This window comes from Schistocerca serialis, chromosome 1 (assembly GCF_023864345.2).
Source record: "Schistocerca serialis cubense isolate TAMUIC-IGC-003099 chromosome 1, iqSchSeri2.2, whole genome shotgun sequence".
NCBI lineage: Eukaryota > Metazoa > Arthropoda > Insecta > Orthoptera > Acrididae > Schistocerca > Schistocerca serialis.
In genome coordinates, this window is record NC_064638.1 from 894,602,424 (window position 1) to 894,618,634 (window position 16,211).

Here is a 16,211-nt window from a genome sequence, read left to right on the forward strand (position 1 = left end):
ACTAATCTTCATATGTACTTTGTAAAATTTATAACATAGTTATACATATTCTAGACTAGCTGGCAAACCTGGCATTGTCCAGGTATTTATTGATAGCTGTGGTCGAGACTTCGTACATTTGGAATTTATTTTTGACTTACAAAGCTTCTCTATATCTGACGATTGGAGAAGTGTGATTGGGGACATGGACGAATAACTTGTGTGCTTCATAGCACTGGAGAGAACTATGTGCAGCTGGCCATGTGAAAAGCAGCTAACAGTAAGGTCCAAGACCATAACATGCAGCATCTCTGCTTGTTCATGGTCACTTCACAACATAGGCTAATTGGGAATTATACACATTTAAAGTGAAATGGTGTATGGTTACAAATAAGCAGGATTTGCCCACATGTGCCTGTTCCCATAAAAATTTCCACTTCTGTGTTGTTAACGTATGACACTCTCGATTAGAGTTACGTCACATATCCTTTTTGGAAGGAGTTTCCAAAGAATGATTTAAAACCTGATGTTTTTGAGCCGCAGCATGTCTTGCCTCATGATCTTCATTCTATTCTTGAGACTGCATAGTCCTCAGTCTATTAGCCATTCTGGTGTATTCAGAAAGCCTCGACTGTTTGTAGGCATTTTGATTTGTAAACAAAAGAAGGTCAAAATGTAATGAGTGATTAGTCAGATCACAAAGCAAAATTAAATAAATTCCTCTTTCTCTGTAAAGAATACAAATAAGACCTATCAAAACATGTAAAGCAATGTTGTTCAGTATTTAATACCTATGAACTAACAGCATCATCTGTTGAGTCTATGGTGTACTGTACCACAATGATTAAACATTTGAACTACTAAACTGAGCAGACGGATTTTCGATAACATTTTAAATTATGAATTTATTTATTTGTGTGTGTGTGTGTGTGTGTGTGTTTTCTGACTGATGAAATAAAGCCTAAACGTTGCCTCAAGCTGTGCTCAAGTTACCAGTAAAAATCCCATGATCATTCATCTGGTGGTTTTTTATATCAGCGTGTTAAAAACACACACACACACACACACACACACAGTAGTTTTGGTGAAACTTTTAAATCATGTCATCTTTGTTTTTTTTTCCATGATCGGATTTTGATGAAATAAAGCCCATTCGTTGCCCCAAGCTACATTACAATTACCAGTGAAAACCCTATGAAAATTCGTTACTAACATGTATTCATTTAGTTAAGTATGATATGGTAAATACTGGTGTTAATAAATTTTAATTGACCTTGTGCTTGTGTTGATGGCTTACAATCTATAAATAACTAAAAAATGCATCAAATACTTGCAACGATTGAACATGAACATTGTCGATGACTGTAGCCTCTGATGTCCTTAGGCTGGTAGTGAGAAATTTTACTTTGACGTAACTTCTTAATCATGTAGCAGTATTATAATAGGAGGTACAGTTTGTATGCAGTTCACTGGAATTTCGTTCTTGGTAGGAATATAGCTTGAAACCATTTTTGTAAGTTGTTATTGCTTTTGGGACATCACGTGATGTTCAATTACTCATGACTCCAGCTCAGTGTTTTAATTTGCCATCTGCAGATTGATTTTGCCATAGTCTCAGTTCAATAAGAGTTAATTATTGCTGTTACACAGTGGTTTCATCAAAAATTTGATTCTCACCATGTTTGACATTTGTGTTACTGGTTTCAAGTACTTTGTAAGAGGAGGATTCTTATGACTTTTATCATATACTGAAATCTTGATTCCTGAGTGAACATTTTCAGTACACTTTATAATGTTATCCAGTATGTCTAAAGGATGGCAAGGAGAAACAAAATGCCCAAGGTTGTTGCCTGTATAAAAAATGTGCCATCTTTACAGTTGTCCAAGAAGCAGTGGCCACTGGTGACCCAGAGATGCTACAGTTAGTCCTAGAAAGGAGAGACTTCCAACGATACTCAAGTCGAGTTGGTGGTATACCTGAACTGCTACAGAAACTGAAAGAGGTATGTTGGATTAACATTTATTTAATATAAAGCTCCTACTTCTGCTCAAGGCTTGTAATAATGAAATGCAACTGAAATTTGAAAATGTGCAAATTATGCTTAACAAGTTAGAGTTGGTAGATTTTTTATTCCATGGATCAATAGTGAAGAGGTCCTCAAGAATGTAGACAATGTCGTGCTCTCACAGTCTGTCTATAGTATTTGCATGTCATATTATACCTGTTGCATTTCATTCCGATAAGAATGATCACCTTCAGAAAAATTGTACCTTTTCATTCTCACTTCCCAGACCATTACATATTTTGAATGTTTACACAGATCTTAAGTATTGTTACATATATTTTAAGTAACAACATGCTTACAAAATACTGTCCTTCTTGTGCCATGAGAAGGATTTCTAAGTTAATTTATATTATGAGATTTCAGGTTCCAAAAATTCTATTTTGTCTGTCATATGCCCTCATAGCGTATCTAGTCTTACCAATCTTAGAAGGATCCAGCAATTTAATTTCCATATCCCCTTTGTTACTTGAGACCATAACAAACCACATTTCCAAAGTAAAAAAGAAGATTGACTAATCTGGTCCCTCTTTCTACATTGCAAGAAGGTATTTGTCAGGTTAAGAAACATATTCTGAACCGAAACACAAAAGCTTGGCAAATCGAATGTTCATAAACATATCTCTGAAACTTATTGAGAGGACAGTCATTATGATCAGACAATGACAATAAAACCATTACATTTAAGAAATGAAATAAACTAAGCTCATTTCATTTCTCAGATGGTAGCATCTCCCCCTGTCGTGCATGTATTAGTATTCTGTCTGTGCAATATCCTTCTTTCTGTTTTTCTGCTGCACTCTCTTTCATTTGACCAGTTTTTTCTGTACCTTCTTTTCTAGATTATCCAAATTCTGCTGTCTTATTTTTTTTTCATTCCTGTATTTCTTGAATCTATTACATTGTCTTTATAGTTATAGTCCTCACTATGTGTCAATGATGACAACTCCTCTTCCTGTTTCCACCTCCGTTATTACAGTTGCTCATATTTTGTGATTTTTGAATTTAACTGTTGATATCCTTTTAAAGAAAACCAAAATGTACCTTTTGTAGGCTGTTTATTCTCTTTACACATATTTAACTGTACTGCCCAAATTTGTGTGACATTTAACTGTCAAACTGGAATTCAGGAAATTTCAGTATAAAAAAAAAAAGAGTGGTAGGAAAGGAATTTTGTATATGTTTCTATGGTAACGCCTCATTGTTGTTGCAGCTCTGTAGATGACTATTGTTTTACCTGCAGCCATTAGCACTTGACAGTTGAAAGCTGGCAATAGCACTAATAGTTGTCAGTTATCTTCTTATGCCACTCAAGCATCACCAGAGATGTGCAAGCATGGCTGATCACCAAAGACACCTGCTAAACACAGAAGGTGTTACAGCAATATTTTGAAGACAGAGAAGCATGTGAGAAGAACCAAGAATGGGAAAGAGCATCCTCTGAAAGAGTAATGACAAAATTCTTTGCAGGCATTGACACTTTCCCAACCAAGTCTTGCCATGTTTGTAAATGCCAAAAGTTTCCACATCATTTATCTGAAGTAGGAAATAAACTACATCAAAGAAACATTTGATTTTCCTTTGAATGATGATCGAAATCATTTACAGAAAATGAGGTGCAGATTGAAAAATTAATGTCCAGTGTTTAATTTATAAATTTAGAATTTTAAAGAGTACTAGATGATACTTGTATGGTGCATAAAGCAGACTGCGCCGTCTAGTGTTGTGTGGCCTTGACATATTTTTATCATTTATGCTTGAAGATGTAAAAATGTTACAACAATTTTTTATCTCAAAAATGTGTCGGTAGAGAACCCTTCAAATATCAGAAAAGAGAATGTGTGTGGTACAAAAAAAATGTCTCTCTTAAAAGCGCTGTTGTCATCATTGGTCTTGTTCACTCACTTTTCTGACTAATGGACGGTGCACAATTTCGAGCATAATTCCGATATATTTAAAGCATTTCTCTAATCTGTTTTATTTCTTGCTTTTGTACAAATAATTTCACAAAACATTTAACCTTATTCAAAAGCTTTTTGAAGTGTTATGATGAAGACAAAACTATAGCTCAATTACGTTGTATTCATTGTGTATCACACATCGCCTTTGTTTCCATTATTGGAAAAAAAGACACACTTACATTGAACCCATTGAATCTAATTTCTTAAAGAAAAAAAATAACACTGCAGTTAAACATTGCTTAAAGTTTCTCTAAAGAATGCGTTGGTATAACAGCAGAGTTATTGTCAGAGACATTATGCCACTGACCCATCAACACTTTGCTATACTTTGAAAATAGCAACTTGGATTCTGTATCAGAACATGGAAACCAAACTACCTTCAATGCAACAGTAGCAAATTTTGGGTTATATATTGACAGCAAACATTGGCAATGCTCACACTGCAGAGACCTTCCATGTCAGGTATAGATAAGTCTGACATGTCATCACTGATAGTCTGATTATCTTCCTACTGTCGAAACAAGAACCCAGGGCTGAGAACACAAGACTTTCATGGCTCTGTGACCATAATAGCAGGCATCCTAGATTGAAGGTCCAGCCTGATATGATTCACTGTTTCCTTCACCACAGTCTGAAGTATTCGTCACTTTGTGTCTTTGAGAGATAGCCAATCTCATCACCAAAAATTCCTTCTCCGACACTAATGCGTCCATCTCCAGGCTGTTTAAACTTGTAATAGAGTTAAGTTTTCTTTGCCGATGTCACATAACTTGCTACTTTTGCACTGTAAGTTGTACCAAAAAGATGTGTTTTTGAGAATTCTTTAATGTGATTCATCAGTTTAACTGCTTATGTTCATAGATGCAACTATACGTGTGAAAACTGTGAAATGCTTCTCCTAGTGTCACAAATACGTAAATGAACATGAAAGTCAGCATATATAAACCAATCACATCATATGTCACACTAACATGTTGCAGATGATACAACAGAACATTGAGAATTTTTATTTACTTGTTTACTCAGATCTTTTTACTTTCATGAAATGAAGTTTGTGGTGCCAACCTGATCAATTCTGGCTCTAGGTTAGGTTAAAAGGTAATAATTTGGTTGTGTGTTGGTGAAATCAGTGAACATGGTTGCATTAGAAGCTGTCATACTATTCGTACAGTATGATATAAATTATTCCCTCTGTCATGTTTGTGTTTGCGTGACATCGTGTATCCTGAGGTGTGATGAGCAATCTGAGCAGACACTATATTTATTTACATATCTGCAAACATAAAGTGCTGTATTGATGGTTTTATATTTATATTTGCACACTGCAAAAATATGAAATTCATCTGAGACACCAAATTGAAAATGTCTCCAAACTGTGTTTTTGATACGACTAGTTGTGCATAAGTGTCGGGATGTGTGACTCTGCCAGATAAAACTGTTAACACTTACCGTGCGGCTGCCGTAATATTACGTCACGGGCGGAAACGAAGAAAATGCAGCTGCCGTAATATTACGTCCCGCCGCATTCCGCATTGTTTTAGTGTTTCAAACGCTTTGTTAGCGTTCCCGCTACAACCTGTAGATCCTGTAATGCTTGTAGTTCATCGTATTAGCGCTAGATCGCAGCACCTAGTGAGGTAATGCGATACATTCGTATATATTTCCGAACGAATTCACGTGTGTTTTTCACGCGTATGTTACGTGTTCTGTGGTGTCCTGTCGATTGTTTACCGTTGATTTTGGCGCTAGTATTTTGGTTTTAGCTTGTTTATCTTCTTTTTATTCACAATGGTGAGTGATGAGGATGCAAAACTTCGCAAAATGATTGAAGAAGTACTTGCTGAACCTACTGATGATGATTTTTCAGATTTCGATAGTGATAGTGATTACGAAATGCCGGAAAATAACGATAGTCCAGGTAAGTCTAACATCTTACTAAATCGATGCAGAACAAGACAGTTCATGTTGCGATTTGTTCTGTTACATTCTGTATTATTTCAGACACAGATTTGTCATCAGATGAAGATGAGCCTCTGCCTGTGTTCCCCCCCACTCATCATCAAAAGAGGCCAAGATTGAGTGACATTTCACAGGATGACTGGACTATAGTGGATCAAACACCAAACATTTTGTTATTTACAGGGTCTCATGGTGTGCTAAATAATGTAGGACTCGGTCAGTCTAGTGAATATTTAGATTTTTTTTTTTCTCATTTTATAAATGACAGGGTTATTTCAATTATGAACAAACAAACCTATATGCTAGACAGAAGCTGGCCACAATGAGAGCACAAAACAAATTAGGGCCCAATTCTAGATTCAAGCAGTGGAAGACGCTAACAATTGCTGAAACAAAGACGTTTCTGGCTATTATTCTCCACATGTCAATCAGTGAGAGGCCAAGTATGGCCAGTCACTGGTGTAATGATCCAGTGGTTAGCTGCAATTTTTGCCCCAATATTATGCCAAGGGACAGATTTCTAAATATTTTGTCTATGTTCCACATAAATGACAATTCAAAGCAAAAAAAGAAAGGTGAAGTAGACTTTGATGCCCTTCATAAGGTCAGGCCTCATCTGGATGATTTGGTAAGGAATTTCAAAGAAAGTTATCAGCCAGGTGAAGCGCTAACCATTGATGAAGGTATGTGTCCTTTCAGAGGGCATGTAGGTTTCAGAGTTTATATGGCTAATAAGCCAAGCAAATATGGCATGAAGCTATACATTCTTGCAGAATCCAAATCTGGGTACATATACAACTTTGAAGTTTACCACGGAAAGGACAATAAACTGGACAACACTGCTTCTGCAGTGGTAAAGCGATTGCTCGGCTCACTCCAAGGTAAGGGCTGCACTGTATATGTTGACAGATTTTACACCAGTGTTCAGCTAGCCAAAGAACTGGCTAGAGCCAACACTGGTCTTGTAGGGACTGTAATGCCAAACAGAAAAGGATTGCCCAAGGCTCTCAAAGAGGGTAAACTCAGAAAGTGTGAACAATTATTTCGCCGCAAGAACGATGTGCTAGCATTGCAATGGAAAGACAAGAGGGATTTGTGGATCATAAGTACCAGGCACACATCCTCAATGTTGCCTGTTGCTACAAGAGAAGGCAATGAGAAGTTGAAACCAGTGGCAGTGCTGGATTACAACAAACATAAAGCTGGTGTAGACCTTTTTGATCAGCGTCTTTCATATGGAGCACTTGATCACAAAACAGTGAAGTGGTGGAGAAAGCTTGCCTTCCACTGTATAATTATGGCAGTTTCCAATGGTTGTATTTTGCACAATTGCATCAATGAGAAGAAACTGAGCACTCCTAAGTTTATACAGGAGGTTGGCACTGCGTTAGTGGTACAGAGAGGAGAGAGAATTGAGGATTCTCATGGATCTGCAACGATTGCTCGATTGTCACAGAAACATTTTCCGAACCGTGTGGAAATGGCAGAAGGGAAGAAGAAAGCACAAAGACATTGTGTAGTGTGTAGTGGAAAACAAAAGAACATTACTGGGAAAGCTGGGAGGAAAGATACTTCTTATGAGTGCAGTGAGTGTAATGTAGGTTTGTGTGTCACCCCGTGCTTCAAGCTTTATCACACTGTGTTTCACTATGCAAAATAGCTATGTGTATGTAGCTATGCTTTATGTGCAAATGGTATAACAAATGTCTTTTCAGTGTCAAATGATCACTTTCCAAAATTTATTTCTTCTTTAAATTGAATAAAGTAGTAAAAATAAATTTTTGACAAAAATTTATTTTCGCAAAATCAAGGAGAAATCCGCATCACTTCTTGGAAACAGTATATGCCCCATACACGTGACTGTTGTAAAGTTGAAACCTTAAAGTTTTAAACCATACCTGTAGTTTTTATGTATCTCTAACTAAACGTCCTTGACAGCTATTGAAAGTCTGTTGAAAATAGAAAAAATCAGCCAGCACACAGGGAGTGGCATGCAGTTAAGGGCTTAGCATGGTAAGTGTTAACAGAATGGAGATCGTTGGCATAGGTTATTTTTGTTTGCTATGTCAAAGGCATAGTTCTTTGCATGGGAAAGGAGTGGTCATTTTAAGGTTATCCAAAAAGCTTGGTCTTGGGAACAGAGGTCAAGATTCAATGCCAATGTTAAATAATTATCTGTTGGGGCAGATCCAGGATAAGGTAGTGGGGGAAGGGGTTTACAGATTGTAACAATCTCTCTTAACACCCCCCCCCCCCCCCAAAAAAAAAAAAAAAAAACAAAAAAATAACAACTCTGAATGTGCTACTGACATCTAGAATTTTAATTATAACAGCCATTTCTTTACATCAGTACTTAATACATTGTTTACAATTGAGAGAAATACATCATCTCAACAGCACTCAATCAAAAATTTTAGAGCTACATGTACCATACAGTTGAATTAAGAACAATAATAGCAACAAGCTTTTACAACTCTGAAAATTTTGGGAATTTTGCAGATTACTTGCAAATGATACACATGAAGTGCATGTATGTCATGGTGCCTTATATTGATTTTGTTTGCAGCATTGACAACAATGATGACAAAAGACGAATGTCTTCCAATGATGAATTTAAATGTATATATATAAAAAAAAAAGAATTATACCAAACTAAGTGTTTGTCCTGATCATAGTCCTTTTCTGACATTTTGTACAGTATAATTAGAACAGGAAATCATCAGTCAGTTTTGTACCAAGTTCCGAATGACAATCCATGCAACTCATAAAATCAAGATTCGGCAGTAAATGATATTACCAACAGAAATCTAAACCACTTTCCACAGCACACAATTGGAATTAACTCCTGCCGGGTAAGAATTACTCCTGCAATTAACTCCTGCCGGGTAGTGCACTGGCTTCACTCTACCCTAGAACTCTACTGACAAGGTTCACCATTAGCTGGCTGCAAAGACTTACAAAACATGTAAGATGTGTCGTGGCAGCAGATATGGTCATCTTGTGAATTGTTGCCATTTTCTAACAAAGTTCTCTACAGGGAGTCAGGCTGGCAGCCCATGCATTTGGGAAAGTCCTCAGGCAAGCAGCTGATAAAGATCCTGTGTTGAACGTGGCTAGTAATATTATAGAATTTCTTGTTGCTGTTGAGACATTTGGTTCTAATTTTACAGTATCCTCCAAAAGTTAGTACAAAATTTCAAAATTGTTACATGCAATAATATAAATGCTTTCAGTAAAATCTTCGTGGTGAAGGCAGGAGGAGAGGGGGTTATCATGACCCTGCCCCTCAGGCTTGGATCTGCACCTGCTATTAGTTAACAATATTCGTAAAGTGCTGCCTCCAGATTTATGGCAATTTTACAAGAGGTGGGAAAAAGGCAAATTTTGTGACATTTCATGAAAACTGCCAATTTAACGCTATTATTCACATCATCGTTTATGCCAAATTTTGATGTGCGTATCCATGAGTAATTTACTTCTTGTAAATGGAACACGTCCTCCCACATGCTGAAAAGTGCAATTATCTTTATTTGCGTGTAGCTATTCTGTAAATTTGTCAATACTTGTTCTTGTCATAGACTTCCCTGCTCCAAAGCAGATATATTGTAGTTCTACTTTTATAACCTGTCTATATATATGTGCAGGAGATATCTCATAAACAAAACTATCTTCTCCATTTCCCTTTCCTCAGGCTGTTACATTTTCCCTTTCTTCCCATCATCACACTTCCCCTCGAAATAGGTCTTTTTATGCAAGAACTGAATTACAAAAATTGCTCTGGTCTTAATGATATCCTATGTTTTTTCCTGTTTTTCTGTAAAGTTTATTTTTTATTTATTTATTTGTATGGAACTTATTACAATTTCTTTGTTGTTTCTAGGCGCCTGACTTCTATGTTGAAATGAAATGGGAATTCACTAGCTGGGGTAAGTAAAACTCTTATTTTCCACTTTTATTTAAATGTTCTTAAAGATTGTTCCTTCACCTGGGCTACTTGACTTGGTCTTTAGTTCTTCAGCACTGTTAGTAAATCCTATCCAACATGTGGTGTTTCTGTTTTAAGGGCAGTAGGCCATGGTGTAAGGTATGTTACATTGCTTAACATTTCATCTCCTAATGTACAAGCCATTCTCAGTGGCTATGAAGGTATCTGTATAGCCTCTGAGGATGCCTGCAACATTATGGGATGGAATGTTAGGCAGTGATGTTAGGCAGTGAAACTAGCCTTCATGCATGGCATAATGCCCATAAAACACAAATCACTATGAATGTAAATACTGGCCATGAAACCTTTTTCGTACGATGCATTTGACATTGTTTGTGGGGTTGATTTAGCTGTTCTGCAGTAAGTGGTGTACTCATGAATTAAAGCCAGTACTTTTGTTGCACTTAAAAACCAATTATTTTGTTCTTCCTTCAAACTTACACTTAATTTGTGTTTATCATATGTATTTGCATGCTCCTTAAGTGGTTTAGTTAGTAATTGCTTGTTGTTGGTTAAATTGAATCTTTATTTTAAGAAATTATTTGAACCTCTGAGAAGCTGACCTGTGTGTTACAGAACATACTCAGAAGTTGCTTAGAGAGACAAGAGATACAAATTGAATGTCTGTGCTGGTTAAAAAAAATTGTAGTAACACTGGCCAGTTTGAAGTTAGTTTTTTTGTTGATGGTAATTTCCTGCTTAAGTGGGTGGTGGAGAGTAGGTGTGACTGATGGGGATAGGAGCCACAGCAGACTGTGGTTACAATGGTAATCATCTTCTATGGAACAGTGTCATCACAGTTTTCACATTAAAGGCCCCTGGTTTTAAAAGCTCAAAATTATTTATTTGACTTTAGTCTAATTTTGAAGAGTGTTTTGATTGGTTTTCAGAGAAAGGGCAATGAGCGATGAAGATATCAGACATTGCGCTGAGTTGTGTAGAAACCAGCATACCACCTGAAAAGTTTTGATAGAATATTAACAGATATATCAGGATCTACATCTACATCTACATACATATTCCGCAATCCACCATATGGTGCGTGGCGGAGGGCACCTCGTACCACAACTAGTATCTTCTCTCCATGTTCCACTCCCAAACAGAACGAGGGAAAAATGACTGCCTATATGCCTCTGTACGAGCCCTAATCTCTCTTATCTTATCTTTGTGGTCTTTCCGCAGAATGTAAGTTGGTGCCAGTAAAATTGTACTGCAGTCAGCCTCAAATGCTGGTTCTCTAAATTTCCTCAGTAGCGATTCACGAAAAGAACGCCTCCTTTCCTCTAGAGACTCCCACCCGAGTTCCTGAAGCATTTCCGTAACACTCGTGTTATGATCAAACCTACCAGTAACAAACCTAGCAGCCTGCCTCTGAATTGCTTCTATGTCCTCCCTCTATCCGACCTGATAGGGATCCCAAACGTTCGAGCAGTCCTCAAGAATAGGTCGTATTAGTGTTTTATAAGCGGTCTCCTTTACAGATGTACCACATCTTCCCAAAATTCTACCAATGAACTGAAGACGACTATCCGCCTTCCCCACAACTGCCATTGCATGCTTGTCCCACTTCATATCGCTCTGCAATGTTACTCCCAAATATTTAATCGACATGACTGTGTCAAGTGCTACACTACTAATGGAGTATTCAAACATTACAGGATTCTTCTTCCTATTCATCTGCATTAGTTTACATTTATCTATATTTACAGTTAGCTGCCATTCTTTACACCAATCACAAATCCTGTCCAAGTCATCTTGTATCCTCCTACAGTCACTCAACGATGACACCTTCCCGTACACCACAGCATCATCAGCAAACAGCCACACATTGCTATCCACCCTATCCAAAAGATCATTTATGTAGATAGAAAACAACAGCGGACCTACCACACTTCCCTGGGGCACTCCGGATGATACCCTCACCTCCGATGAACACTCATCATCAAGGACAACGTACTGGTTTCTATTACTTAAGAAGTCTTCGAGCCACTCACGTACTTGGGAACCAATCCCATATGCTCGTACCTTAGTTAGGAGTCTGTAGTGGCGCACCGAGTCAAACGCTTTCTGGAAGTCAAGGAATATGGCATCCGTCTGATACCCTTCATCCATGGCTCGTAAGATGTCATGTGAAAAAAGGGCAAGTAGCGTTTCGCAGGAGCGATGCTTTCTAAAGCCGTGCTGATGCGTGGACAGCAACTTCTCTGTCTCAAGGAAATTCATTATATTCGAACTGAGAATATGTTCTAGAATCCTGCAATAAACCGATGGTAAGGATATTGGTCTGTAATTTTGAGGATCCGTCCTTCTATCCTTCTTATATACAGGCGTCACCTGCGCTTTTTTCCAGTCGCTCGGGACTTTACGTTGGGCAAGAGATTCGCGATAAATGCAAGCTAAGTAAGGAGCCAATGCAGTAGAGTACTCTCTGTAAAACTGAATTGAAATCCCATCAGGACCTGGCGATTCATTTATTTTCAACCCATTCAGCTGCTTCACAGCCCCAGGGCTGTCTATCACTATGTTCTCCATACGGGAATCTGTACAAGACTCAAACGGCGGTATGTTTGTACGATCCTCCTGTGTGAAAGATTTCTCAAATGCTCAATTTAAAATTTCTGCTTTGGTTTTGCTGTCTTCCGTTGCCAGGCCAGACTGATCAGTGAGTGAGTGGATGGAAGCCTTCGACCCACTTACTGATTTTATGTACGGCCAGAATTTCCTTGGGTTTTCAGCAAGATCTTTTGCTAAGGTATGACGGTGGTAGTGGTTGAATGCTTCGTGCATCGCTCATTTTACAGCAGCACAAATCTCTACTTACTTTTACCTGTCCCCATTCTCCCAATCTTTCTTGTACCACGAGTGCAACTGCCTTTGTTTCCTGAGCATTCTCCGAATTGCGCTGTTAAACCACAGTGGGTCTTTTCCGCCCGTAACCCATTTTTTCGGCAGATACTTGTCCAATGCGTGATTTACAATGTGTTTAAAATTTGCCCATAATTCTTCCACGTCCATCGTACCGGAAGTAAATGAAGTTGATTCATTTACTAAGAGGGATGCTAACAACTGCTTATCTGCTCTTTCTAGTAAGAATACTCTCCTAGCGTTCTTGACCGACTTTTTAACTTTCGTAACCATAGTCGTAATGACACCATCATGATCACTAATCCCTGTCTCAACACTGACACCGTTGATGAGGTCTGGTCTGTTCATGGCTACCAGATCTAAAATATTTCCATTACACGTTGGCTGTCGTTTTAGCTGCTCAAGACAGTTTTTGGATAATGTGTTCAAAAGTAATTCACACGCCGGCTTGTCTGTACCACCTGTAATGAATCCATAGACATCCCAGTCTATACTAGGTAGGTTGAAGTCGCCTCCGAATGACATATACCTGATTCCTCAGTGGACACATATTGCCCAATGTGGTTTCCGAAAGCATCGTTCTGCAGTTGACCATCTTTTTGCTCTCTCCACTTGAATCATAACAATTTTCTCAGAAAACTCCAAATGGTAGCAATAGTTTTTGACATGGAGATGGCATACGATACCTGTTCGAGGACAGGCATCCTCCGCATACTGTTCTCTTGGGGCTTTTGATGTCGACTACCCCTTTTTATTCATGAATTTATGACAGAGCACACATTTAAGGTGTGGGTGAACACTACTCTCTCCCGCACTTTCTCCCAAGAAAATGGGGTGCCCCAGGGCTCCGTGCTAAGTGTTGTACTGTTTGCCATCGCCGTAAATCCAATTATGGATTGTCTCCTTCCCACCTTCTCGGGCTCCCTCTTTGTCTAACATTTTGCAGTCTGTTACTGCTCTCAGTGGACCAGCCTTCTTGAACGACATCTTCAAAAATGTCTCAATCACCTCCACTCATGGAGAATCGAAACCGGCTTCCGCTTTTCTCCCAGTAAGACCGTCTGTGTAAGTTTTTGGCATTGTACAGAGTTTCCTCTGCCTTCCCTACATCAAGCCGCTGTCGACCTTCCGTTTGCAGATGTCGCTAAATTCTTGGGCCTTGTGTATCACAGTAAACTGTGTTGGTCTTCCCACATTTCATATCTTTTGGCTCGCTGTCTGTGACCCCTAAACACCCTCCGTGTTCTGAGTGGTACCTCCTGGGGAGTGGACTTACTGGTCCTCCTCCTGCCTATATCGTGCCTTAGTGTGTTCAAAATTGGACTATGGAAGCATAGTTTACTCCTCTTCACGACCGTCTATTCTTCGGCATCTCGACTACCCCCATCAACAGCCTTTACGCCGAGACTGCTGAGCCTATGCTGTCCAATCGGCAAGCTGTCCTACTGAGTTGTTACGCTAGTCGTCTGTCTTCCATGCCTACTCATCCGACCCACACCCTTTTTTTCGATGCCTCCTTGGATTTAGGGTATGCAGGCCGCCTTTCCTCTCTACAATCACCAGGAGTCCACTTCCGCCAACTGCTATGTTCTCTTTCATTCCACTTTCGTAAAACATTGTGGACAAATGGGGTATGGTGCCACCTAGGCTCTGTCGCCGGACCAGCCTGCTCTGTGACCTTTGTCAGCTTCCCAACTGTAGTTACACCCCCTCCCCCCCCCCCCCCCCCCCCCGATAGTTTATATTCGGTCATTTGCTGCTCTATGCGCACAAATGGAGGATGCCACATTTATTTGCACTGATGGGCTCAAAAACCACATTTGGTCTTGGGAGTGCCTACATTGTTGGCAACACCCCTAATAGATTTTGGCTTCCCGACCAGTGTTCAGTTTTTACTGTGGAGCTTTAAGCTGTTCTCCAGGCTACCCAATACATCCTTCGCCATAAGCAGCTACAGTATATTATATGCTCGGATTTGCTCAGCTCTCTCCTCAACCTCCAAGCTCTTTATCCCGTCCACCCTCTGGTCCACCGTATTCAGGACTTGCTCCACTTGGGAGGCGTCTGTGGCATTCCTCTGGATCTCAGGGCATGTTGGAATCCGTGGAAACGAGGCAGCCGATATAGCGGCCAAGGCTGCAGTCTCTCTTCCTCAGCCCACTGTTCGCATGGTTCCCATAGCCAACCTACATAGCGTTTTATGTCGCCATATTGCTCTTTTATGGCATACACAGTGGTCTTGCTACCCGATAATAAATTACGCGATGTAAAACCTCTTCCCTGTGCTTTGACCTCTTCCTCCCGGCCTTGTTGTTGGGAGGAGGTAATTTTAACTAGGCTTCGGATAGAGCGCTGTCTTTTTAGCCATCGACATTTTTTAAGTGGCGATCCTCCCCCGCTCTGTCCCCACTGCTCTCAACCATGGATGGTGTAAAGCTTTTTGAGTAGAGTGTGAGGGATTGTAAATAAGTGTTCTTGTCAGACCCGTAGCAAAGTGGTCTAGTGCAGTACTTGCCAATTCACTGAGTTGAGTTCCATTCTTGCTTCTCACTGCTTTCTTCTTCTTCTTCTTCTTCGTCTTTTAATGAGATATGTTTTTGCTGATTCGTGATTTTGACTATTTTCCAACATATAATGGTGGTCTCTTTAGTTGTGAAAGGCATCTCAACACATGCCTGTGGTGATTTTTTAATAAAAAGTATTGTATTTTTGGAAAACAGAAATGCTAGAAGAATTATCACAAGTAAAGTGTATCATGAAAATATCAAAGCTGCAACTTTAGATGAAGATTTAAAAAAGAATTTCACGAACGCTTTTCATGACACTTTTTCAGTTAAAAAGGCATGATCACCAAAAGTCCTGTGTTTGGGGGTCCTCTAGCAATAGCTATGAGTCAAACAATTGCAGAGCAGGTTATTGAAATTATTCATATTAATTTCAAACAATGGAAAGTCCATGTTAGAACATCAACAATTACGTGAAGGATAAAGTGCTACTCACCATGAAGATGACGCATGAGTTGCAGATAGACACAATGAAAAGACTGTTACCCATTTAGATTTTGGCCAAAGTCTAAATCAGAAGGGAGGAAAACACACACACACACACACACACACACACACACACACACACACATACATTCTCTCAAGGAAGCACACCTCACACACACGACAGTTATAGCTCTGGCTGTTCAGGCTAGACATAAACTGAAACATGTAAAATGGGAGCAACAATCCATAGTAGAGTGCAGAAGGGGGAGGGATAGCAGGATATGGGTGAGGGAAGAGGAAACAGTGCTGCCTGGCAGAGCATGCAGGGTTTAGAGGTGGCAGATGGGGATACCTGGTGCAGTGTGGGAGGCTGTTGGGGAGGGTGGGAAGGGAAAAAAGGGAGCAGAAA

The 16,211-nt window shown here is 39.3% G+C and overlaps 1 protein-coding gene across 3 annotated transcripts in view; it reads left to right on the forward strand.

The window, feature by feature from the left end:
• The window catches only part of LOC126411582 (ankyrin repeat domain-containing protein 13D), a 141,253-nt gene that overhangs the window by 42,213 nt on the left and 82,829 nt on the right, over positions 1-16,211 (forward strand). For all 3 annotated transcript variants that reach the window (XM_050081374.1, XM_050081375.1, XM_050081376.1), the window contains exons 3-4: positions 1,858-1,982; positions 9,843-9,888. In XM_050081374.1, the coding sequence (XP_049937331.1) occupies positions 1,858-1,982; positions 9,843-9,888 (171 nt within the window). The remainder of the gene's footprint in view (positions 1-1,857; positions 1,983-9,842; positions 9,889-16,211) is intronic.